This window comes from Balaenoptera ricei, chromosome 1, assembly GCF_028023285.1.
Source record: "Balaenoptera ricei isolate mBalRic1 chromosome 1, mBalRic1.hap2, whole genome shotgun sequence".
Taxonomy (NCBI): Eukaryota; Metazoa; Chordata; class Mammalia; order Artiodactyla; family Balaenopteridae; genus Balaenoptera; species Balaenoptera ricei.
This window is the reverse complement of record NC_082639.1, coordinates 108,396,591-108,422,680: the sequence shown is the minus strand read 5'-3', so window position 1 is coordinate 108,422,680 and position 26,090 is coordinate 108,396,591. Positions and strand designations below refer to the sequence as shown.

Genomic DNA, 26,090 nt, shown 5'->3' with positions numbered 1-26,090 from the left:
TCCACACCCTCTCCAGCATTTATTGTTTCTAGATTTTTTGATGATGGCCATTCTGACCGGTGTGAGATGACATCTCATTGTAGTTTTGATTTGCATTTCTCTAATGAGTAATGATGTTGAGCATTCTTTCATGTGTTTGTTGGCAATCTGTATATCTTCTTTGGAGAAATGTCTATTTAGGTCTTCTGCCCATTTTTGGATTGGGTTGTTTGTTTTTTTGTTATTGAAGCTCAAGGATCTTAATTCTACCTAGAATGTATCTTGTCCTCCAGCCTTACACATCCTAAAGACTCAGTTTGAGAAACTTCCCTAACCCATCAAGGTAAACTAGTTGCTCCTAATACCTCTTCCTACCCCACTGGGCACTGAAAACGTGTTTAGATTTCTCACACCAGACTGGAGTGCCTTGAAGGTAGGACTCTGGCTTCTGTTCTTCATTTGTATTCCCAGGCTGTGGTGGACCAGTCTTGGTAAATTTTGAATGAATGACTGTTAGTCAGATTGGCGAGATAAGTATCCGGAAGGCCAACTAATATGATAAGGCAGTATATGATAACAGCAAGTGCCAGTGAATTTTTCACATATTGTACTTATGGGAGTTCAAATGAGGTTTAGATACAGCCAGGAAAGATGGAACAGTGGAACTTGCAGGTGGAGAATTAAAAAAAATAATAATAGTAATAAAAAGTGTCTTTCTTTGAACTGAATTATATCATTTTATAAAAGGCAAATTTCATTTTCTGATTGAGGCTTTTGTAAAAATTAGTAGTTGTATGCTGAAGGAAGTTAATTTATCAGAAGGAATTTACAAAGTGAATTAATTTCCTGTGGATAACTAATCTCAGATAGGATAGTAATTGGAACTTTTTTCCCTTCTGCTATTTCTACCCTTGAATGGAAGTTCTGTAATTGACAGTGAAATGACCAGTAGTTAGGAATCAAGAAGGGGAGAGAAGGTTGTCAGCTACTGAATATTTGAGGGTTGATTCTAGAGAAATAGTGTGTTTTGCTATTAGACTAGCCTCTGTTGATTTGTAGTGTTTATTTTTCTCTCATGTCAAAAGTTCAGTAATGAGAATATTTTTTTAAATAAATTTATGTATTTATTTTTTATTTTTGGCTGCATTGGGTCTTCATTGCTGCGCGCGGGCTTTCTCTAGTTGCGGCGAGTGGGGGCTACTCTTTGTTGTGGTGCACGGGCTTTACATTGAGGTGGCTTCTCTTGTTGAGGAGCACGGGCTCTAGGTGCACAGGCTTCAGTAGTTGTGGCATGCGGGCTCAGTAGTTGTGTCTCGTGGGCTCTAGAGCGCAGGCTCAGTAGTTATGGCACACCAGCTTAGTTGCTCTGCAGCATGTGGGATCTTCCTGGACCAGGGCTTGAACCCATGTCCCCTGCACTGGCAGGTGGATTCTTAACCACTGCGCCACCAGGGAAGTCCTATTTTTAAGGGCTCAGTAGAACTTTTGTTTTTACAGGCTATTCTTTTAAAAGTTGAACTTACTGAGAATCAAACCTTGGGCTATCCTCGACCTTAGCTGAAAGGAAAAAGAAAAAATTCATTGTGTGTGGCAAATAGACATACTGGTCTGGAACTAAAAAAAATAAACATTAACATGGTTTCTGTTTCTATTCAAGTTACTCTTGTGCCAATATTATAATAATAGACTTTCTCTGTGACTGTCTTCTGCCCTTATTTTTCCAAAGGTCACTTCCATTGTACAAGCCTTCCAAATTATTAAATTTCCCAAATAACTGTAATCCAGGGAGCCTTTTATCAGTAGCACTGAAAAGACAAATAAATACCAGTTCATAAGGAGTTCTCTGTGAACTTCTGTCTCATTTGTATATTAGCATTTGGCTATTTATGGAATTTGTCTCTTAGAAATTTATTTTGCTGTTTGTAGCCCGATAAAAAACTAGAAACTTTTGAAAAGAAATAGTTAAATCTTGTTCTGACTCATACACATACCAGTTGTAGTGATAAAGTCCAGGGGCCAATTCTTGAGTCCTTACTGGTGTGTATACACAATAGCATTGTTTTGGGAGTGGTAAATTATATGATCGGGTTAAGTTTTTTTCTCTTAAGTTTGTTTTTGGGGGAGAAAATAGACATTCCCCAAGTATACACTGTAGTGGAGGTAGAAAACATCTCAGAATTGTGCAGGGTGAGTAGGATTATTCCTTCCAGTTATCCAAAAAATAGACATTGTGCATGAGATTAGGTGAATATTATAAAGTCTTTGAATCTGGAATGAGGAGAGTATAGTAAGGTGGGGAGATAGGGCTGGTAGATTAAGGCATTAGAATTTCGGTCAATATGTGTGAAATTGCTGTTCCTGGAGATTTGGGGATGAAGGAGCTATTTAGCTATGTCTGTACCTCTAGGAGAGGACAGACATTTTTCTTTTGCTCTTTTTTTTGAGGGACCATCTGGTAGAAGATGCAACTAAGGGAGTTCCCTTTACGACGTTTTCTTGAGGACTTGAGGAGTTGAAAGACACTGGAATGGGAGTGATAGAGCACGTACAGTGTGTATGTGTTAAGACTGTGCCTTGGAAACAGTTGTAGGACTGGAGGGTTTGTTTGGAGAAGTAGGGGGAGCTTCTGAAGGAGAGATACAGAGGCTGTGTTGGGCATACAGTGGAGTGAGGCAGAGCGTGTGGGAGGGAATTAGGCAAGAAAGCAACTGACATTTTTTGAGGACTTACTGTGTGCTAGACACTGCCCTAAAGGCTTTTCATATCTTAAGTTACTTAATCCTAACAAGAGGTCTGAAGTGTAGGTATTTCCCCCAAGGAACAGAGGCACAAAACAGTCATATTACTTACCCATGATTGCACCACCGTTAGTAGTAGATCAGGGATTTGAACCTAGATCTGTCTGAATCCAGAGCCTATTCTCTCTCTCCAGGTGGAGTTGAAAGGAGTTGAAGCAGTGAGGGTAGACTTGCACATGGTGGACTGCCTGTGTTTCCTCAGTCCTCCTTCCTGGACTAAGTGTGATTTAGTGCAAGTGTCTGGTCTTGGGAGTCAGATTGGCTGGACTCGTAAAGATTCTGGTTCTACCACTTTTTCAAACTGTATAACCTTGGGTAGATTATCTAACCTTTGTGAGCTTTAGCATCTCCATCTATAATATGGAGTTAATACAGACAAACCTCTATAAGAGTTGTTTGGAAGTTTAAATGAAAACAGTGTCTAAAACTTTAACACATATTACTTTCTTTTCCTTCTTTTCTTCCATTTAGACCCATCTTATTATATCTGGGTTATAACATTTAGTGATACATAGGTCTCTTTAGTATGGAACTCGGTCAATTCATTTTTTTCTAAGAAGGTTATATTCTGTTTCTTTCACTTGGAAGGATGTATATTAACTAAAAACAATCTGCCAAGACAGTCTTTCATCTCTCCCGCCCACCTAGTCAAGAACTGTGTGAAAGTCTAAGGGTTTCTGTCCCTTCTCTTTCTCCCTGTCTGGATTCCTTGGGACTGACATCATAGACGTGGAGGAGTTGCTGACCTTTGAAAATTCTTGACAGTCTTGAATGTTGTGGTTTTCCAGTGAGTTTGGGGAGGAGTTGGAGAGTACTCAGACACAGCTGTAATGCATCAGTGGGACCAGGAGAGTGGGTATAGTGTGAGAATGTGGACACTTTGGGGGATGTTGTAGATGAGAGAATGTAGGGTCAGTAGTTTCTCATGCATTTTAACATAGCTGTATTATCTACAGTCGGTATTTAATTTTAAGTCACTTTTCTCTGTTACTAAGTAGTTGGGCACTCAGATCATGCAGACTGGTTTTAATATTAATCTGAGCTAAACGTTTAGGGAGAGAAATCTGTTGCAAATAAGATCATATTACAATCTTAAGCAAATGTATTTGAGATGAGCAGCGTTTACAACACTGTAAACACTTTGAGATGACTTGCCTGTTTACAACACATTATCTGATTATCGACAATACTGTTGTGTGTGTGTGTGTGTGTGTGTGTGTAGTGGGAAATTGTACAAGTAGAATTCAGTTTATCTGAACAAAAATTGAGTACCTACCAGGTGCTTGGATGCTAGGAATACAGGATGAACAAGACAAGATTCCTGCCCTCAAATTGCTCATGGTTTAGTGGGGAGACAGATATGTAAATAAACACAAATACTGTGCAGTGTGATAAAGAATATGATAGAGGTAGAGTACAAGATGTAACACCAAGGAGGAAGCAGGCACTTTAACTTGAGAAGCCAGGGAAGGTTTTGCAGATGAGGTAGTACTTAAGTTAGCCTTAAAGAAGAAGTAAGAATTCACCTGCTAGGCCAGGAGTCATTCCAGGCAGAGGGAACAACATTCACAAAGGAACTGAAATGTGAAGCACGTAGTATATGCTTGGGGAACTACCAGTACAAGGAGGGGAATGATGGGAGGTAGATAAGGCTGGAGGGTTAGGTAGAGCCAGATCATGAAGGGCCTCGTTTGTCATGTATAGGAATTTGGATATTAAGCTTTAGTCACTGAGGATCCAATAAAGAATTCAGAGCAGTGGGATATAATACTATCATATTTATATTTTAGATTGATCAGCCTCTACAAGCAACCACTGTGAAAAGTGGCTGGAGAGAGGAAGAGGGAGAAATTAGGAAGCTACTTACTGGGGTCCAGGTTATGAACGTCTGAAGGTGTTGGATGGATTTGAGAATTTTTTAAGGTTAAAATTAGTAAACCTTAGTAAAGGACTATTTGTGAGCGAGGATAAGGCACAGAGAAATCCAGGGTAGTTCCCAGGCTTGTGACTTGAGTGATAGGAGGGATGGTGGTACCACTTGCTAGAACAGGCAATACCAGAAGAAGAATAGCTTGTAAGGGTGGGGGACAGAGATAGAGAATGGGCTCATGTTTTTATATGCTGAGCTTGAAGTACCTGTGGGATTCCTGGGTGAGTTGGAAAGAGTTGGGGACTGCGAATGCATTTTTAAAAATTAATTAATTAATTAATTAATTTTTGGCTGCGTTGGGTCTTCGTTGCTGCGCACGGCCTTTCTCTAGTTGCATTGAGCGGGGGCTACTCTTCGTTGCGGTGTGTGGGCTTCTCATTGTGTGGCTTCTCTTGTTGTGGAGCATGGGCTCTAGGCGCATGGGCTTCAGTAATTGCAGCACGCGGGCTCAGTAGTTGTGGCTTGCGGGCTCTAGAGTGCAGGCTCAGTAGTTGTGGCTCATGGGCTCTAGAGCGCAGGCTCAGTAGTTGTGGCACATGGGCTTAGTTGCTCCACGGCATGTGGGATCTTCCTGGACCAGGGCTTGAGCACCACTGCACCACCAGGGAAGTCCCTACAAAGAGATACTTTAGATAAGCAGTAAGGAGGATGGTGATGATCTTATCTATAAGACAGTGGTGCCATTGTCTTTCTATAGAAGCCCATTTTAGTAGGTCGAGGACTGACCATAAGGTGAGAAAGTAGCATCAGTGACTGTAGGCTAATTTAAGGAGTTTTGCAGGGAAGAAGAGAATAGCAGCCAGCAGGTAGGGCAGAGGAGGAAACCTGAAGGAACTTCTCTTGCTTCGTTTCATTATTCTTTCTGTGAAGTCAGAGGGAAGGTCATCTACCAGGAGTAAGGGAGGTAATAAGGTTTTGGTGGGAGGCTCAGGGAGAATGGCAAAGGTGTGGGGTAGTAGCTGAGAAGACTGGTTAGGTAGCGAAGTCAAGCAAAAGACTGCAGTGTTTCATTGAAAGGAATGAGATGGAACACCATATATCTGTAGTCACGTTGCTCTGTAGTATAATGTGATCTTGTCTTGTGCAGTAGCCCTATTTAGTAGCAGGGAAGTTGAATGTGGGGTCCATCCAGGTTGGGCCAATGAAATGGAAGGATAAGGATAAGTTTTTACAGGAAAATAAAGTCATCACTCATTGTGTTTATGTTCAGGTAGATAAGAAGGAGCAAAGTGGAATCTATCTGTTTTTCTCAGTCTTCTCTGCTCTCATCCTAGTCTAGCTCACCATCATCTCTTTTCCAGTAGTTTTCTAAACAAGTCTCCCTAAATCCACTTGTGTTCCCTACAAACTATTCTTCCCACTGCAACCAAGGTGATCTTTTAATGATATAAATCTGATCATGTCCTATCCCTGCCTACAACCCTTCAAAGCCTTCTCATTACTTTTAGGATAAAATCTCAATCTTCATTAGGGTCCACTAGGCCCTTTCTTTATCCTCATTTTGCACCATTTTCACTTCTGTGTTCCTCCTTGCCACAGAACATTGATATGTGTTTCCTCTGCTAAGAGCATTCTTTCTTTCTCAGTTTGTCTCCAATGCCTACTCGTTCGTCAGTTCTTAGGTGTAATGTCACTTTCTTGGGAAAGCTTTTCCTGACTCCCTATAGGCTATAACACCCCTCCCCCCAGTATTTTTCCCTATTATGATTGTAATTGTGAAATTTTGTGGTTTTTTTTTCCTCCATACTGGAAGCTTTGTGAGGATAGAGATTATGTATAGTTCATGGTTGTGTTCCTAGTCCTGACCGTAGTGCCTGACACAGAGTAGGCACTCCATGAATTTTTGTTGAGTCAATGAATAAGGTGGTTAAGGAATTGGATGTCTTAGTCTGAGGTGAGGATGTCTTGAGGTGAGATATCAGGTTCAGTAGTAAGGAAAAGCTGGAGGGAGATGAGGTTGTAGCCAGAGTAAGATGTTGGGAGTTGAAGATTTAGAGGTGGAATGGTTTCAGGGCATGGCAGGGTCCAGGACTGAGTTGTTGAAGTGGAGATGGAGGTCTTTGCATTTGATGAGATTATGAAACTCTAAGGCAGAAATGTTGGATGGATTATGCAGGTGGGTGTTGAAATTGCTCAGGAAGGTGGTAGGATTTGAACTGAGGAAAATATAAGGCAGGTGTCTAAGTCATTAATAAACACTGAGAGATAGGCACAGCCCTTTCCTATGGTGAAAGAATTGAATGGATAAGAATCAGTGCAGTTCTGGGAATCAGTAATGACTTAGTCCCTAGGGAAGCAGCATGGTACAGTAGAGAGAGCATGTGTTCAAAATATCTGGGTTCAGACTTTGGGTAACCCACCTGACTTTTCAAACCTTATACCTTTCTCTACTTGTAAACTGGGAATAATAAGCCTGCTCTAGGGGTTTTGTTGTTAATGAATAAGATAGTGTTTTTGAAAGTGCTTACTTAATATTAACTTGTTAGTTTTTATTCTTTTTTTAAAAAATTTATTTATTTATTATTTATTATTATTTTTGGCTGTGTGGGTCTTCGTTTCTGTGCGAGGGCTTTCTCTAGTTGTGGCAAGCGGGGGCCACTCTTCATCGCGGTGCGCGGGCCTCTCACTATTGTGGCCTCTCTTGTTGCGGAGCACAGGCTCCTGACGCACAGGCTCAGTAATTGTGGCTCACGGGCCTAGTTGCTCTGCGGCATGTGGGATCTTCCCAGACCAGGGCTCGAACCCGTGTCCCCTGCATTGGCACGCAGATTCTCAACCACTGTGCCACCAGGGAAGCCCTAGTTTTTATTCTTGATTGCTGTCATCACTTCAAGAGGGCATGGAAGTGTGGAAGTAGGGATTAGAGGCAAAGATAGCAGCAGAATTGAATTTTAAACAAGGTACATGACTTCATTTATTCCACTTGTTGAGTTTGTACTGTAGGGTCAGCATAAACATTTATGAATGAATACAGGTAAAAGCAAGTATTGATATAAGGAAGAATTTTGTAAAAGAAAAGAAAAAGGCACTGGCTGGCTTATGATAACATTGCAGTGTTGACCTACAACAAATTTTTATGGAAAGAAATGCTATATCTATTCCTTTTCCATGAAAATTCCATCATTCCTGGGAGTAGATTTTATTGTTCTAGAGAAGAGATCAAGGACCATTATGTGAGAGTTAGAGAGAGGGGGGCTGGTGATTTAGTTTAAAAAAGCATTTTCTAACAATTAGAGCTGTCCAACAATAAAATGGACATTGTGGCAAAGAAATGAGTCTCCATCAGAGCTTGTATTCATGTGGAGACTGGATGATTTATCTGTCAGAGATGTAATAGAAGGATTCTTGCATTGGGGCAGACATTGGTTTAAATAATCCCTAAAGTCCCACCAATTGGGAGGTTGGAGGATTTTGACTCCAATTTAGATTTGTCTAAACACCATTCAATCAAAAAATATTTGAGTACCTCTTCTGTTTCATTTGAAAGTTTGAAAGCCAGTGTTTTGTTTTCTTTTTTTTCCTTCCTGTGTGCTGAGAGTCAAGGACTGTGAGTCTTAGTCATTGCCTTGGATATTCCCTTTTGGAATTTAAGAAGCTCAAGCCAGGTGTTGGTAGTGATGTAACAAAAGCTGCAGTCCTCACCTGTTGGGTGGGGTTAGGGTGGAGTCCATGGCATGCACCTGGAGACATCAAATATAAGAATGGGCTGCCCAGAAGTTTGGTTTAGTGCTTCGAATTTTTGAGCAAGTCATTCTAGATAATGTTGGACCTTGAAATTATTTATTTATTTATTTTGCAGATGACTTACTCAGAATTAATTCTTTTTTGTTTTTTGGAAATTATTTTTAAAAAATATTTTTTTAAAAGAATATCCTACTATGTTGGCGTATGAGGTCTACGATGCCATGACATTGATGGTTTTCATTGGCTTCTCTCACTCAAAAGCCTCTGGCTGGCTGGGAAATTGCCTATAAGCCTGTGGCTTAATCAACTCCTCTCTTCTGCTGAGTACCTTTTTGTTGATTGTTATTTGTATACTTACTGTATATTTCCCACATCCTTTCAGTAAGTTATTAGAGTGGCTTTACCAAGTTCCTTTGCATGTTTTTTTAAGAGAGAAGGTTGAAATTCATTTTGTAGCTGTGCTCTTGGTTTTGGATTATTCATGTGTTTAAGTTATTTGGGCTGCTACCATGCCCTGTGACCTAAGACAGTGACTAAAATGGGCTTGAAGAAGGAATTCTTGTCTGTATTAGAGGAAAGGGAAACCACTCATTCATCTGTGAATTTTGAAGGCATTTAATTCTTAAGTATTTTATCTGAGGAACTAAGTTGTTTAATAACAACATTTTGAATTTGAGGTATCTTAGGCCAAAAGTTCTTTATGTAATGGTAGTCTTCTCTGACAGTTGTGATATTAAAATGGAAGTAAATTAGACATTGATAATATGCAGACCAAAAGAGAATGTAAGGATCATAGTTTGAGGCTATAGTGAACTAAAGAAGTTCATTTTTTAAACCTGGGAAGGATCTTAGAAGTCATCGAATCCAAGTCTAGGATACACGAGAAGCAACTGACACCCTGTAAGTAATTTGACCAAAGTCACCCAGCTAATATATATAAGTGTAGGTAGAACTCTTCTGATATGAGGGTGGTGGAAGTGACAGTATGTTGATGTCTCTAGAAAGGAGTTTGTAAAACTTTGAGAGATGGATTGGGACTGGGACAGACCATTAGAAATAGTGGGGTGATGTGAAAGATGAAGTACCCTTGAATTTCTCTTCTTTTTATGTTTTTTTTTAAATTTTATTTTTGTTTTTATTTACTTATTTATTTTTGGCTGCGTTGGGTCTTCATTGCTGGGTGCGGCCTCTGTCTAGTTGCGGTGAGTGGGGGCTACTCCTCGTTGTGGTGCGCGAGGCTTCTCACGCGGTGGCTTCTCTTGTTGTGGAGCACGGGCTTTAGGTGCGCATGCTTCAGTAGTTGCAGCTTGCAGGCTCAGTAGTTGTGGCTTGCGGGCTCTAGAGTGCAAGCTCAGTAGTTGTGGCGCACAGGCTTAGTTGCTCCGCGGCATGTGGCATCTTCCCGGACCAGGGATCGAACCCGTGTTCCCTGCATTGGCAGGCGGATTCTTAACCACAGCGCCATCAGGGAAGTCCCACCCTCACATTTCTGATCTTCTGAGTTAAGCCTCAAATTGATTGGTTTGGTAGTGGCTGATGTGGAGGTTCAGTTAGTCATTTAATCATTTATTCATCAGGCATTTCTTGACTGTCGACAGTAATGTAGATGCTGTGCTAGATGTTGCGGCTACAAATAGGAATTAAACATGTCCCTCTGCTCCTGGACCTCTTGTACTCATGGAACAGTACAAGAAGGAACTTTCTATTTTGCCATCTCTCTCCAAAAAAAAAAATTCTACATGAAGTTATTAAGTTAGTGGCCTGCTGGTTTTATAACCCCCAAATCACTGCTGTCTATTTGCCTCACTATTTCTAAGGAATTTAGATAATTAGGATCTGATCACACCACTAAAGAAGCTGTGTCTTGGGGTCAGGGGAGGTGTGATGAAAAAGTACCTGAGAATCACCCTTAGAGTTTAGGTTGTTTAGAAGGAGATGCTTCTGAAGAGACAGTCACCTGAGCCACCCTGTTGCCTTTGAGAACTCTACTTCTGGCATTCCGCCAAAGCAGGGGACTGGTGGGTGTGGTGGGGCAGGTATGTGCCTGGTGACTGTACCAGCAAGTCCTCTTTTACAGAGAACTGTAAACCTGTCTGAAATGGCAGATTTTGGTGAGAAGTTGTTCTTCACTCAGTTATTGCTCCCTCCGCTGGGACTGCTAACTTCAGAGGAATGTGGATTGGTGCCAGGCCGACAGGTCAGGGACATAGTTTCTGCCAAAGTCAGATCTGAAAGAAGCGATCTTTTTCAGGTGAACTTACTTGGTGGTCATTTGTCCTGAGTGGAGAAAGGCATGTTTCCTGGGTTCATGAAGTTAGTGGACAAAGATTGACCTTTGTTATGAACCTTTGGGATCTCCACTCTGCTTTGCATAATCGCAGATTGTTTTATTTTGAGTGGTCTTATTTTTTTAAATTTTTTTGGCCGCGCTGCTTGGCTTGTAGGATCTTAGTTGCCCGACCAGGCATCGAACCCATGCCCCCTGCAGTGGAAGCGCAGCGTCCTAACCATTGGACCACCAGGGAAGTCCCTATTTTGAGTGAGTTTAGATATCAGTTTGCTCCTCCCATTTCCTCAGCTAGCATCAGAATACTAGTCAACTCTAAAGTTATTCAGTGTATAGTATTCATTCATTCAGTAAAATGTTTGCTGAGAGCCGTGTGCCAAGCACTGTGCCAAGGGATACATGCTGGGGATACATTAGTGGACAAAACACACAAGCTCTGTACTTTCAAGAAACTTTTATGTTGGAGGAGGAGGCTAGACAGCAACCAACTAAAATAATTTCAGGGTATTTCAAGTGCCAAGAAGGAAATAAACAGGCGCTATGTAAGAGAATAATGCAGGTGGGGAATTCTTCAGGGTGGTAGTCTGCTGCTTCCTTCCATTAGTTTGGATAAGCAAACTGATGGGTAGAAATGTAATACTCTAGAAAGGTAAGGAAGAGCATTATTTGGAGTGGTATTATGGTTTTGTGGTTAATGCAGGAGTTAAGAAATTAATATAGGTGAAATGGGTGAACTCTGTGTAATGGATGGTAACTAGACTTGTGATGGTGATCACTGTAGTGTTTATAGATGTTGAACTGTAATGCTAGACACCTGAAACTTATATAATGAAAGGAAAAAAAACTAATGTTAATGAGAAATTAGGAAACTAAATGTTACTCTTCATAATAAATTCTACTGAAATGAATGAGCTAGGATAGTTAGTTTCCCCATTTGGTTAGGAAGCTGCTGAAATTGGGCTATGATCATCCCGTTCCAGTGTAATTTGGGCCTTATGTGTTTATTTCCTCCTCAGGTGGAGGCCTGAATTTTGATCTATGTCCTCCCTACATCAGCTGCCTGAAAGTACTTAATGATCTCATGACCCTGGACATGGATGCTGTCCTGTCAGATTTTGTCCGTTCCACAGGAGCAGAGCCAGGGTTGGCCCGAGATCTCCTGGAAGGTAAGGAGTCTTTGGGGGAGAATGAGAAGAGAGAAAATAAGATGTGATATTTATTGTTAGGATGATTTGGAACATTTAACGTGATCAGAAAGACACTTTGTGTATGGTAGGCCTTACATTTAAGTTACTTCTAATAATCTACTTTGTGTATGACCCACCATAATTTTAAAATGCAAAATTCCCTTTTCACCTTGAATTTTTGGGTAGCTTTCTCCACTGTCAATTTAAGCTCAGGTAATGCAAGTGAAATTTGATATTAGTCCACTAAAACCATAGTTTTACATCTGTAAGACTTCCTTTTTATGTATAAATGATTAGATTTTCATATTTGGGATCATTCATGTTTTTTGTCTTTCCTTCCCTAACTTGTATGGGTCATTCTATATAGAGTGGATTAATTTAATGTTTTCATTTAGCTGCTTTTGTTTACTTATATCTGTATGTATACGTAAGTGTGAATGTTCTAGATTTTAAGGTCCTTTAGGCTTGGCATCATGTCAGTAGGATTCTTTGTTTGGAGTCATAGTTAACAGATGCTTTTTGGTGAAAATATATAATGACGCAAATAGGTGAGCCTGTGGGGAAAGGAGCAAGTTCTTAGCACACATAGGTAATTTTCTAGGTTGTTAGCCCTTAGTAAGGTGTGGCAATATGACATTTACTTAGCCACCTGTGAGAATAGTGTTGGTTTGGAAACAGAAGATCAGGGTTTAAATTCTAGTTTGCTAATACAGTATGGCTTTGCTCTTAACTTGTATTTTCAGTTTCATCTCCTACTACCTTCTCCCACAGTTCCTGTGCTCCAGCCAGGCCTGACCTGTTTCCTTTCCCTGATCATATTAAGTTGTCTCCTAAGTCTGCAGTGTCCTTTCCTCCATTATTCTCTTGAAATTCTCCTCCTCCTTCCGGATTCAGCTCAAATGCCTTCTCCTCCTCTTGTAACATGTGTTGAACACTTCTATGTATTCAATATGTGTGAGGCACTTGAAATATATTACTTTATTCTCACAACCATTCTGCAAAATAGGTTTTATTATCCCAGTATTACAGCTTAAAAACTGAGGTCCAAGAAGTTAAGTAGGATTTGAACCTAGGCAATCTGGTTTCAGAGTCTGACTTTTAACAAGTGTGTTACTAGTTAATGCTTGCATGTCGTCTCCCTTTCTCTCACACACACCCATGTGCACACACCCTCATACTATGAAAGAAAAGTTGAGGGTGCTGTGGAAGTTTAAGACAGAAACCTAATTTGGATATAGAGTGCAGAAAGGCTTTTTCTGAAGAGGTGACATGTGAACTGAACACAGAAGGATGCACAGGAGTAGCAAGACAAAGGGATGTAGCACAGAGTGTTTATGTAAAAAAAAGTAGCTTATACAAGGACCCTGAGGTGGGAGAGAGTTTGGCACTGACAGTGAGCGAGGTAGGAAGAGTAGTACAAGAAGGAGTGGTGGTAGGAAGCTGGTTAGATAAGCAGGAAGCAGAATATGGGGGTCCTTTGTAGGCCATGGTAAGGGTTGTGCATTTCAGTGTATGTTCGGTGGGAAGCTGGTGAAGGATTTTAATCAGGGGAGTGAAATGATTGGGTTTGAGTTTCTGAACAGTGTACTGATAAAAGATATGGAACCGATTTGAAGGTGGCCAGAGATGAAGTGGTAAAATCAGTTAAGAATGTTGCCATAGTTCAGGTGAGAGGTGATAGTGACTTGGAGTACAGTGGTAACAGAAGTGGGTAGATTTAAGGTATAATTTAGAAAGGGAACCAAAGGACCTGATCCTCATTTTCTGTCTCTATCTTTCTGTCTCTTGCTTTTTCCTTTGAAAGTTAACTCTGGTTGTAGTGTAAAGAACAAATTGTAGAGTGGAGGGACTAAGAGTAGAGAGACTAGGGAGCCCCCTCCCAAAATACCAGGTGAAAATATGAGGACCTGAATTGGGGTAGTGACAATAAAAATGGACAAGAAAGAATAGATTTGAGAAATGTTTCAAGGGTACAAACAACCTTGAGAATTGAGTAGATAGTGAGGGAAGAGGAGGAGTGGGGTCTGGGGAATGGTGAAGAGCTGAAATGACTGTAGTTTCTGGCCTGGAGGGGTTGTGATGCCTTTACTGATTTAGGGAATATAGAAGAAGGAGAAGAAGCAAGCTTTAGGAGGGAAGTTGATGGACATTCAGTTTTAGACTGTTGACTGTTAGGAGGACCTGATTTTAAGGACTTTAGCAGACAGTTGGAGATAACTATCCAGTGCTCAAGACAAATCATTTATTCATTCATTGGTTCAGAACAAAAGTCCTCCATTCTTTAACAAATATTTATTGAGTACCTATTATGTACTAGGTTCTAGATGCTTGAACGAAACAAAACAAACAAAAATCTCTGCCCTTACATTCTAGCCTGAGAGATAGTCAATAAACAATAAACATGATAACCAAGTAAATTGTAAAGTACATAGTATAAGGTGTTAGGTGCTGTGGAAAATGGTAAGGGGAATGATGAGGTAGGTTGTGATTTTTAGTTGGGTAGTCAGGGTAGGCCTTATTAAGAGTGTGACATTTGAGCAAATATCTGAAGGAGATGAGGAATTGTCTGTGTAGATATATTGGAGAAAGAGCCTTCTAGGCAGTGGGAATAGTTGGTGGAAAGGCTGTAGGTGGGAGCAGTCTTAGCACGTTTCTGGGAAAAGCAAAGAGGCCAGTATGACTGATGCAGAGTGCAGAGTGAGCAAAGGGAGTTGGAGCAAGTGGTGAATCTAATGGCTCAGAAGTCAATTCATCTGGCATGGATGATTAATACAGCTTAACTGGAGAATTATAACAAGAAGCATAACAGCAATGGCAGTAAATACATATATAATGCTTTCTGTGTGCCAACCACTGTTTTAAGTGCTTTCAGTTAATTTAATCTTCTTAACAATCCTATGTGGTATCACCTCCACTTTCATAGCCAGGGAAGTTGAAGCACAGAGGAAAGGTTAGAAAAGTAGGCTAGGTCATAGAAAGCCTTGAACGTCAGACAAAGGAGCCTAAACTTTATTCTGTAGGCAGTGGTAAGCCACTAAAAATTTGATTATGGAACTGAAATGATCAGAATTGTGCTGTAGAAAGATTAATCTCATGGGATCCTTTAGAGTAGATTGGAGGTGGGACACTAGGTGATGTAGGAATTGAATTAAGGTGGTGACAAATGGAATAGAACAAAAAGAAGTGTGAACAATTATGCAGTATGTTATTTATTGACTAATTTAACTGGAGAAAGCAACTGAAAAATCTGCTGTGACAAATCTATCCTTCAGGTGTTTTCTTCAGCAGAGTAGTGATTCTTAAATTTGAGGGGAATTAACAATTCCCTTTGATAACCTGATGGCAGCTATAAGCTCTTTCTTTAGAAAAATGCACATACCTATAACTTTGTATACAGTTTCAGGTGGTTTAGGACGCCCCAGAGTACATCTAGGCTCAGAACTCTCTGGATCTCAGAATTAGGAGACCTGGGCTTGAGTCCAACTGAGGCCCTGGTGTGAAGTAGCCATGACTTTGGGCAAGTAACTCTACTTCTTTAGGCTTCATTTCCTTTATCTGTAAAATGAGGTTACTAGGTCTCCAAGGGCCCTTTCAGTTCAGAGAGACAAATTCTGTATGCACACGGGGCTTTCTTAGGAAATAGACAGTAAGTAAATAAAGAGGTTGTGGTATTCCAGATTGAAGTGTTTGTTATGAAGGAAATTAAAGTAGGGGAAGGAAAAGGAGAATGACTGAAGTGCGCATGAGTATATGCTCGCTGGTTTTGATAAGATGCTTAGAATGATGGTTCTGTATCTTTCCTCAATTTTTCTATACTCTCAGCGCCCAATTCACTTTTTGCTTTGTGTCCTGACAGGAAAGAACTGGGATGTGAGCGCCGCCCTCAGTGATTTTGAACAGCTACGTCAGGTCCATGCTGGGAACCTGCCCCCACCGTTTAGTGAGGGGAGTGGTGGCTCCAGGACCCCTGAGAAAGGGTTTTCTGATAGAGAGTCTACTCGCCCTCCCCGACCCACCCTACAGCGGCAGGATGACATCGTTCAAGGTATTGGGGTGCTGAGGGCTGTTTCTGTATGCGGAGTAGAAAGAAAGGGAGGCAGCTGCTGACCAGTCAGAGAATTTAGTGATGCTTTGGAGATGATTCCATTCCTCCCCCACCTCCCCAGCCAAATGTTCAGAGGTGACCTCAGTCTGTCCAGATGCTGGAACCCCGCACTTTCTGCATCTTGAGTGCCATCCTGTATAAATGCCTTCTTCAAGGAGACAGAGGAAGAAGAATAACGATCTAATTGTTGAGATAAGGTACACATAAAGATAGAATTCAAAGGATCACTATCATCTACCCCTTTGAAGGACATTTTGTTCATATTTATTAGTATCTGTCAAAATTTTTAAATGCATGTATACTCTATCTCAGCAATTTTGTTTCTAGGAATTTATCATATATGTGTTGTATGTGTGTGTGTCTGTGTATGGTGTGTATACTTTTAAATGAATACATACATACCTAATTCATAAATAGACACAAAGACATGTAGTGTAAAGCTTGAAAGTTAAAGCTTGAAAACAACTATTAATTATCCATTAGTAGAGGGGTGGTTAAATAAATTGTAATCCATATTATGGAATACTTGGCAGCCATTAGAAAGAATTAAGTAGAACTTGATGTGCTATTTTGGAAAAATCTCTAAAATCTATTGAGAAAGGTAAGATGCAGAACAGTATATATAGCATGTTCCTGTTTATGTTTTTAAAAATTATTATAAAAGTTATTTGTGCTTCTATGTGCATAAAAAATTCTAGGAATTCCCTGGTGGTCCAGTGGTTAGGACTGCGTGCTTCCACTGCAGGGAGGCATGGGTTCAATCGCTGGTGGGGGAATTAAGATTCCGCATACCACGCCACACGGCACGGCAAAAAAATTCTAGAAGGATACAAAACATCGCCTCTGGGGAAGGGATCAGGAATTTTGAATGAGAGGGACATTTCTTTGTAACACTTCAAACCTTTTGGTAGTAGTTTGATTTTTTACCATGGGCATGTGGTACTTTTAAAATACCTTTAAAAAGAGTTTAAAAAATAACACTATAAAATAACTTTAGACTAACTACTTACTTTGTGCATCATCCCTGGCAAATATTGGGTTAAGACCTGATACCCAGTATAATTTGTAGCTCTTTCTGATAGTCATTATATATAACTCAAGCCATGCAAATGAATTTTAATCCTATACTGAGCAAATTATGATCACAATGGAATATCTGCTAGAGAATTATAAGTGCCATGTATTCAAAACAAATGAAATAATTTGGGGCACTATCTACATTACCGCCTTCCTCTGTAGTATGTTAAGTAAGAACTGACTACCTATAAATTTCTGATAAATATGAGTATCAAGAAAAGTTATAGTAAATAATGTAAATAAATGTTATTGATGGTAGATAAGAAACTTCCTGAATGTGTAAGATTTGTCATTAATTTTCTATAACGGAAATCCTTTTCTACATTCTCCAAGGCCCTGAAAATTATCAGAGAGATTATTTCACTCAGTCTAGCCAAATGAAACTCCATTTCCCTTATTCCCTTTTCCTCCCACCAAACAATGACTAAGTTGCCAAATGAAGGGTCCCTATTATGTTGGGAAATGGAAGTGGAACAAGACAGTGTCGTGGGGAGAAGTTCAGGCAAAAGGGTAGGAAGAGGAACGTATATTTGGTGCTAATGTGAGTGCCTGTGAAAATGCCACTTTCTATGTTTCTCCAACTGTATTTGGCATGAGAAAGAGGGTCATGAAATTTGGTAGCCAGTTAGACTTACAGTTTTTCCCTGACTGGAAACCTTGTCAAGAGGTAACCATCACCTCATGAGTGGAAAGTTCTCTGAGTGGGTTGTGTTTGTTCTAAGGTGACTCCATTTCTCATTGCAGAAAAACGCCTGTCTAGGGGCATCTCCCACGCCAGCTCCAGCATTGTTTCCCTGGCCCGGTCCCATGTCTCCTCCAATGGTGGGGGTGGGGGGAGCAGTGAGCACCCCCTGGAAATGCCCATCTGTGCCTTCCAGCTTCCAGATCTCACTGTGTACAATGAAGACTTTCGCAGCTTCATAGAGAGAGACCTCATTGAGCAGTCCATGCTGGTTGCCTTGGAGCAGGCAGGTCAGTGAGCACCTCCTTTCCCATGCTCTCCCCTCTGCTCTCCACCTCTAGGCAGCCTCGCGGAGGGGCTGGGCTTGACAAGCAGCTTCCAGTCTAAGCCTGCGATCTGACTGATTGCAGTCAAACTCGGCAGTCAGTCAGAGAGACATGTACTGAGCTAGGTGCTTCTTCAAGTTAAAGAAAGGACACAAATAAGACACTTTCCTCTGGAAATTTCCTGTTTGATTGAAGGAAAACCAGATACACATGTGAAAGGCCTACAAATCAATACCTAAAAATCAGTACATGAAAAAAATACAAATGAATTATAATTGGCTCTGGAACACCTTGTAGACAGAAAGAACCAATGCTGTAGATGATGCACAGTGATGATTAAACTAAATCACATTTATTTATACGAACCTTTCCCAAAAGATTTATTTACCTTTACAATTATGTTTGTCTTAAATTATATTTAAAATTTGTTGGTATGATGGGTGAGGCAGCTGGGATTTCTGGGAAAGCTAGTCAGTTATTAAAAACCTCCCATGGAAGAAGGACGGGGGGTGGGAGGTGGGGGCACAGAAAGGAAAGTCTTGTTTTTCATTTTGTGCCCTTCTATACTAATCGTGTGCATCTATTTATAATTTTTTAAGTAGTAAGCAGTTTATCTGACTGCTGTGATTATAGGCCAGTTTTTCTTTCAGTAGACGTCCAGTAATTCAAGAAAACTTTTAAGCATCATTCATAAAATATTTTCCTTATATAAGTAATGGATCAGCAATTGTAGGATGACTACAGAATTGAGACTCATTTTCTTGGGTATTTTAAGTACTTTGTCTTATTGCTCATGTCTTTAAAGTCATACCACATACATGGTGACATGCTTACTGTCATATATGCAGATGATACTTGCATGACACTTTGAATATACGTGTTGGGTTGTTTTTCTTTTACTGATGATGGATTTGTGCTGACCTTTATTGCTACAGTGTCTGCTGGTCTCCTGACCAGAGTGAAGAAATCAGAGCCAGACCAAGTAGCCAACACAGATTTCGACCTATGACCTAGGCCTCATCATCCAACCCAGGGTTGTTCAATCTTAGGACTACTGACACCTGAGACCAGATGATTCTTTCTTATGTGAGCTGCCTTGTGCATTATATTGTGTTTAGCAGCCTTCCTGGCCTCTACCCACTAGATGACAGTAGCATCCCCCCACCACCTGTGACAACCAAACGTATTTCCAGACGTTGCCAGATGTCCCTTTGGGGACGAAGTTGTCCCTACTTAAGAACCACTGATCTAACCAATTGTGCTCACCAGATTCTGATGAACCAGATATAAGTGAAGAAGATACACAGAGTAATAGAGTGATGGTTTGATTTTGGATAGGCTTCCTAGAGGAGGCACATTTGGAGTCTGTTTTAGAAATAGGGAAGTAGGGAGAACTTCATGCATCATCTGCTCCTCTCCTTTTCCTCCTGTTTCTGTAGGGCGTTTGAACTGGTGGGTGAGTGTGGACCCCACCTGTCAGAGGCTCCTTCCTTTGGCAACTACTGGAGATGGAAACTGCCTCTTGCACGCAGCCTCTCTTGGTGAGTCTTGAAAATGGTCCTTCATTCCCTCATAGAAAGGAAGCAGTAGTTAAATCTCATGTGAAGGACTTGATCCAACCATTCTTGATCTCAGACAGAAGTGATGGCTCAGAGCAAGGCTGTGTGTGTGCGTGTGCGTGCGCGCTCACTGGCGCAGGAGGAGATGGAAGAGAGCCCTGCCCCGGTTTTTCAGTCTTGTTGAGAAATCGTATGGAGTACATAGGCCACTCTGAGAACTGGCCCCCAGAAGTAATGCGCAGCAGTAAGCAAGCAGTATACTGTATGTGTATGCATATAAATCCACTAAGTATTTATTCTTTTGGTATATAAAAAAGATACGTTTTCATCAGTCCCCTGTGAAACTTGTTTATTATTATTTTTTAATGTATGTCTAATCTAGAATAATGTATTTTTCTTTTTCTTTCTTTTTTTTCTTCCAGTTTTATTGATATAATTGACATACGGCACTGTATAAGTTTTATACAGCATAGTGATTTGACTTGCATGCATTATGAGATGACTACAATAAGTTTAGTGGACATTCATCATCTCATGGATACAAAATTAAAGAGATAGAAAAAATTCTTTTTTCCTTGAGATGAGAACTTTTAGGATTTACTCTCTTAACATCTTTCATACATAACGTACAGCAGTGTAATTATATTTATCATGTTGTACATTGCACCCCTAGCACTCAATAGTCTTGTAAATGGAACTTTGTACCTTTTAACTACCTTCATCCAATTCCCCCTGCCTTTGGTAACCACAAATCTGATCTCTTTTTCTATGAGTTTGTTTGTTTTTGAAGTATAATTGACCTACAACACTGTTATACCCTGGCATACAACATGGCGATTCAATATTTCTATACATTTCGAAATGATCACCATGTTAAGTGTAGTTACCATCTGTCACCATACAAAAATATTACATAATTATTGACTTGTTTTCTTTAAATTGTTATGCCTATTTATAATTCAATATATTATTTGCCTTAGCTTTTAAAAAAAGTCCCCATTTTCCAACCACCCCTCAAGCTTTGATGCTGATTGCTATGTGCCAGACCCATCTTATCTGCTGCTACTCTGTATTTTACTTTATTTATTAAAAAAAATTTGTTTTTAATTGGCCGCACCACGAGGCTTATGGGATTTTAGTTCCCCGACCAGGGATCGAACCCAGGCCCTTGGCAGTGAGAGCGAGGAGTCCTAACCACTAGATGGCCAGGGAATTCCCACTCTGTATTTTAATTTGTTAGACTTGGTATCACGAGTAAAGGCTTCTTGTCAGGAGTTTGTAGGATGTGGTATATCCCCCACTTTCATGTTCTCAAAGTTTCTGAACCTCCAGAATAGGAACATCTTTTCTTTCTTGATTACCTTTCCCCCAAGTCACAGCAGGGGTTTCTTTGAAGCTGGGCTTCAGCCTGATTTCCTTCATGCCAGGGTCTGTGTATCATAATTAATAAGTGGAGTTGAGTCAAGGTAGGGTGTCTTAACCATCATGTTTTCTTGCCATAGGGATGTGGGGTTTCCATGATCGGGACTTGATGCTACGGAAAGCTTTGTATGCACTAATGGAGAAGGGAGCGGAGAAGGAAGCATTAAAACGGCGCTGGAGGTGGCAGCAAACTCAGCAGAATAAAGAGGTGAGGGAGCTTGGGCAGGAGCACCTTGTTTCCCAGAGTTACCTAGTAGAAACGCTCAGTGCCTACCAGTAGGAAATGTCTCCTACTTAGGTGCTTAGGTCAGTGTTACTCCTCTTGTAATCCTGGAAATGGTTGAAAATTCAGATACCACCATAGGGTACATGCCTTCTGATAGAGTTATGAGAACTGGTGTGGGGAAGTGGAGATTTGTAGAGGAGGTACCTAACGTTGTGCTTTTCTATCCAATAGGCACTCAATAAGCCTTTAGTGGCAGTCTTTTGCAAAATGAAATATGACATGCTCATAGGATTTTTGTGTTGTTTTGTTTTTTTTGCTTATAATAAGGCTAGACCAATTTTTAAGGACTTATGTTTTCAACCATTATAGAAATGTAAATGCATAAAAATAGTTTTGGCCATATATACTGTTTGTTTTTCATATGTTCAGTTTATTTGTTAAAAAATTGTAAAAGCATGAGTTTGAATGGTACTTCTTAGAAGTTCAGCAGATGTTGAGTTGAGTTTAACTGGTACTTCTCAGGGGTTTAGTAAATGTTGAGGCTGCTTTTGTATAAGAAAGCAACACTGGGAAGTTCCCTGGTGGTCCAGTGGTTAGGACTCTGGCGGTTTCACTGCCATGGCCCAGGTTCAATCCCCACCACCACGACGCAGCCAAAAAAAAAAAAAAGAAAAAAAGCAACACTGGACTGTTTGTACTTTCCATTCCTATTACGGGCTGGGCAAAATATGGCCTGTGGGTCAAATCCCACCAACTGTTTTTGTTAAAAAAAAATTTTTATTGGAACACAGCCTCCCCAACTCAATTCATTTACATGTGTTTGTGCTACAGCAGCAGAATATAGAAGCTGCACATTGCCCCACCGCAAAGCCTAAAATATTTCCTGTCTGGCCCTTTACAGAAAAAAGTTTGCCGATTCCCTTCCCTTTAATAATGACGTTATACAGACATAAGGATAATGAGTCTTCCTATTTCCTTTTGCCCTGGTTCTCTGTCTTCTATGTTTATCTCCTGCTCTTCGTGTATATCTTTTTTATTTTTGCCATGTATATAAAGCTGGGTGTTTCTGGCATTGATATGGGAATATCTCTTCAGAAACTTAATTTCCAGCTTCTTTTCCCTCTCTTTTTATTGCTCTATCATAACTGGCCATAATATAGAACTAACAGATTTTTGTTTGTTTCAGTTATTAGAATTTTATGTTCTCAAGATTTAAAATATGGAAGTAGAATGTGTTATGTTTCCTTCTCAAAAATAAAGAACTCAACCTTAAAATTAGGATGATGTTAAGATCAGAATCCGGTCTTTGATCAGCCAGTCTGCCCCAGAAGATTCCTGAGGGAAAGAAATGCACAGGGGCAAGGACAAGTAAACAGCATTCTTTATTGCCACCAAACCCCCTGGCAGTCTGGTGAGCTGAGCTGGACTATGTGGAGAGCTTTTTTTGCCTGAGCTAGAGCCAGACTAGAGTTTGCCTTCCTCATTGTTGAATTCAGGCTATATCTGAACCTTAGATTTGACCACTTCAGAGACAGGAAAAGACCAAACCAGATCATGCCAGCTAGTAAAGTAGACATGATAGCCACAGTCAGAGGATAGGTAGGCCCAATTCCAGCTATATTAAGCTGTTATAGTTACTATTTTAAAGGTGGGGTTAGATTATGATGGTATTTAGCCAGGAGACCCAGAAATACCCAAGTTCTATTCTTGGTCAGCCATCTATTCCCTCTCAAAGTCCTCAAATGGAAATACATGCCTGGAGGATAGTAGATATTGAAGGAGCGATCTTTTTACTCCTTTTCTCAGCACATTGAAAGTTCCATATGGAAACGAGATAATTGTTTTAGCTCAGACCATTCATAGCATTACAGTGGGGTGGGGAAGGGGGTGACGGACTGGGGAGCTACTTTTAGCCAGTACCAAACACCAAACAAACTAAATTGGTTTTGATTTCCCAGGCCTCCTTGTTGTGTTGTTGAAAATGGTGGTAAAACACAGTAAGAACATTTTCAGCCTAGGAGGGCACACCACCTAGTGGCTGTGTGTATGAAAACAGCAAACAAAAATAGGTGAGAGCAAGAGGGAGGCAGATCCTCATGAATGTGTATCAGGGACCATTTATCAGAGTGACCAGAGCACCCCGTATATAACCTGTGCATTGTTCTTTTGTATTTTTAGTTGAAAAAATCTGTGATAGAACTTTACACATTGAAAATAGCGTTGTCTTTTTTTTTTATTGTTAAAGTAAAATGTGGTCACAATAGCTCTTTAATTCCTGTTATATTTGTTCTGATACATCTCATGTTTCCAGTGTGATCCTTTCTACTATGTCAATGTGTGTTTAAAGTATAAACTCATTTTAACACTTATATAGGCCAAATATAATTAATAATACAGACTTTCTTCCAAATCATCATATACATCCTAAAGCCAATATGGTATTTTAAGATTGTTTGTACTACGCCTTCCGCTCCTTTAATAAAAATTAATAGTTTTACTGAGCATGTATTTACTGATTACTGATCACATAGTAGGTACTAGGCATATTGCATAAAACATGGTCCTGCCTCTCAGGAGTAGTAGTAGGAGATGGACATGTAAATACATAATTGCAACAAAGTAACAGGTTATGACTTCTAAGATAGAAGTCTACATAGCAGTTGAGGAGGGAGGGCACAAAGGAAGGAGTGAGTGGTTGATGTACCAGGGAGATTTAGGAAGGGCTTCATAGAGGAGTGATACTTGAGTTCTTTCCTGACAGTTGAGAAATTATTCACGAGGTGGATATGGAGTGGGCTGCTCCAGGCAGAAGGAACAACCTAGACAAAAGCTCAGAAGTATAAAACAACACGGTGCATTCAAGGAACTATGACTAATTAAATGGTATTAGAGAAGTGGGTTGGGAGCCAGGAAGCGGAGTGTGTATGCTATGCTTAAGGAGTTTGAACTGTATCTAATAGGTAATGACAGGTCTTAAAAGAATTTGTGGCAGGAAGCAAACATCATCAGATTTTAATTTTAGAAAAATCTTTCTAGTAGCATTGTAGAAAATGGATCATAAGAATGTATGACTGGAAGTAGTAAAACCAATTAAGGGTCCATTGCAGTAGTTCATGCTTAATAATTGTTGACTAAAGGATCCAGGTATGGGATGGGTGAAAGGAGAGGAGTCGTAGATAACCCCCTGGTTTCTAGTTGGGTGTTTGGGTGATAGTGTTGTTTACAAAGGTAGGAAAAAAGGAAGAGAGGGTTTTTGAAGAGGTAGAAGTTCAGTTTTGACTGCACAGAGTTTGAGGTAGTCATGGGCAGGTGGCAGTCTTCAGTAGGCAGCTGGATGTGAACATAGAAATTAAGAGGAAATCTGGGCTGGAGAAGAAGATTTTTGAATCCTGAGCATGTAGATAGCAGTAGAGGAGATTATAGTAGTAGAAAAGATAACCTAGAAAGAACCAAGGCTAAAATCATTGACACAACATCAATATTTTTGAGGTAGAGTTCAGAGAGGTAAGAGAAAGTAGTGTTGTGTGAGCTAAACGAAAAGAAGGTTTGAGGAGATCAAATGCCACATGAAGGCTAAGAAAGATAAGAACTGAAGAGTTTGCTGAATTTGGCAATTAGAAGGTCATTGTCTTTGCTAGAGTCAGTTAGGTGAAGTAGTTTGTGGGGGTGAGGGAGGGGGCATAGGCTGGAGGGCAGATGCAGAAGCTAGACTGCAATGGGTCAGAAAAGAATGGAAGAAGCGTGAGTGATCATAGACATTCTTTCATGGATCCTGACTATAAATGGGAGAAGAGATTGGACTTTGTAGTACAAATTGTTAGCCAAGTGGTAAGAGAATAGGGAGCGGAGTAACACGAGTGAGTTGGAATGGCTATTGCCTCTTGAACCTAGCCTCTAATTGCTTGATATTCCTTGCCTGTCTTTCACACAGTCGGGGCTGGTATACACAGAGGATGAGTGGCAGAAGGAATGGAACGAGCTGATCAAGCTTGCCTCAAGTGAACCCCGCATGCATCTAGGTACCAATGGAGCCAACTGTGGTGGGTAAGTATGTCTAACTGGAGGAGCAGGAAATAATCTTTGCTGAGTTCTGTGTCCAAAGAGCTCTGTGCTAAGAGGATGTTAGAAGGAGAGGAGAGAAGCCATGGCAAGGGCACAGAAAGGTGTAACAGCATGGTACATTCTAGGAAATACAGGTAGTTCAGTATTGCCAGAATATATAGTATGTGGTGCAGAATGATAGATGAGGCTAGGCAGTCCAGATTTTTGTGTGCCATGCTAAGGAATTAAAATTGTATTCTATCCAGACTTTGGGAAACTGCAGGACAAATGACGTGGTTTCCTCAATAAATAAAGACAAAGAAAACAAAAAGGGAGAAAGAACCTAAGTTTAAAGACACTTTAGAGACACATCAACCAGCTGGAATGTATGGACATTTATAAGACAGTTGGGGAAATGTGAATAATATCTACATTATTGTTAAGTTTTTAAAGTGTGGTATTGATGGTATTGTGGTCATTTTTAAAAGGAGTCCTTTACTTTTTAGAGACTGAAACTGAAGTATTCATGGATGAAATTATATGATGTCTAGGATTTGCTCCAGAATAATCTGGTGGGGTGGCGTGGGTGTGGAGGCCATCCCTAGGAAAATATATCAAGGTCTAGGTGAAACAAGATTGACCATGTGTTCATAATCGTTGAGGCTGGGTGACGGATACATGAGAGTTTAGTATAATATTCTTTCTAGTTTTGAATATGTTTAAAATTTAAAATTTTTCTATAGTTAAAAAGTTAAAAAACTATAACCTATCCAAACTTTATTGGGCA

At 40.2% G+C, this 26,090-nt stretch overlaps 1 protein-coding gene across 2 annotated transcripts in view; it reads left to right on the top strand.

The window, feature by feature from the left end:
* OTUD7B (OTU deubiquitinase 7B) overlaps positions 1-26,090 on the top strand; it is a 56,974-nt gene that overhangs the window by 19,949 nt on the left and 10,935 nt on the right. For both annotated transcript variants that reach the window (XM_059929879.1, XM_059929869.1), the window contains exons 2-7: positions 11,695-11,844; positions 15,722-15,910; positions 17,792-18,019; positions 19,495-19,596; positions 21,117-21,244; positions 25,194-25,306. In XM_059929879.1, the coding sequence (XP_059785862.1) occupies positions 11,760-11,844; positions 15,722-15,910; positions 17,792-18,019; positions 19,495-19,596; positions 21,117-21,244; positions 25,194-25,306 (845 nt within the window). In that variant the 5' untranslated portion in view covers positions 11,695-11,759. The remainder of the gene's footprint in view (positions 1-11,694; positions 11,845-15,721; positions 15,911-17,791; positions 18,020-19,494; positions 19,597-21,116; positions 21,245-25,193; positions 25,307-26,090) is intronic.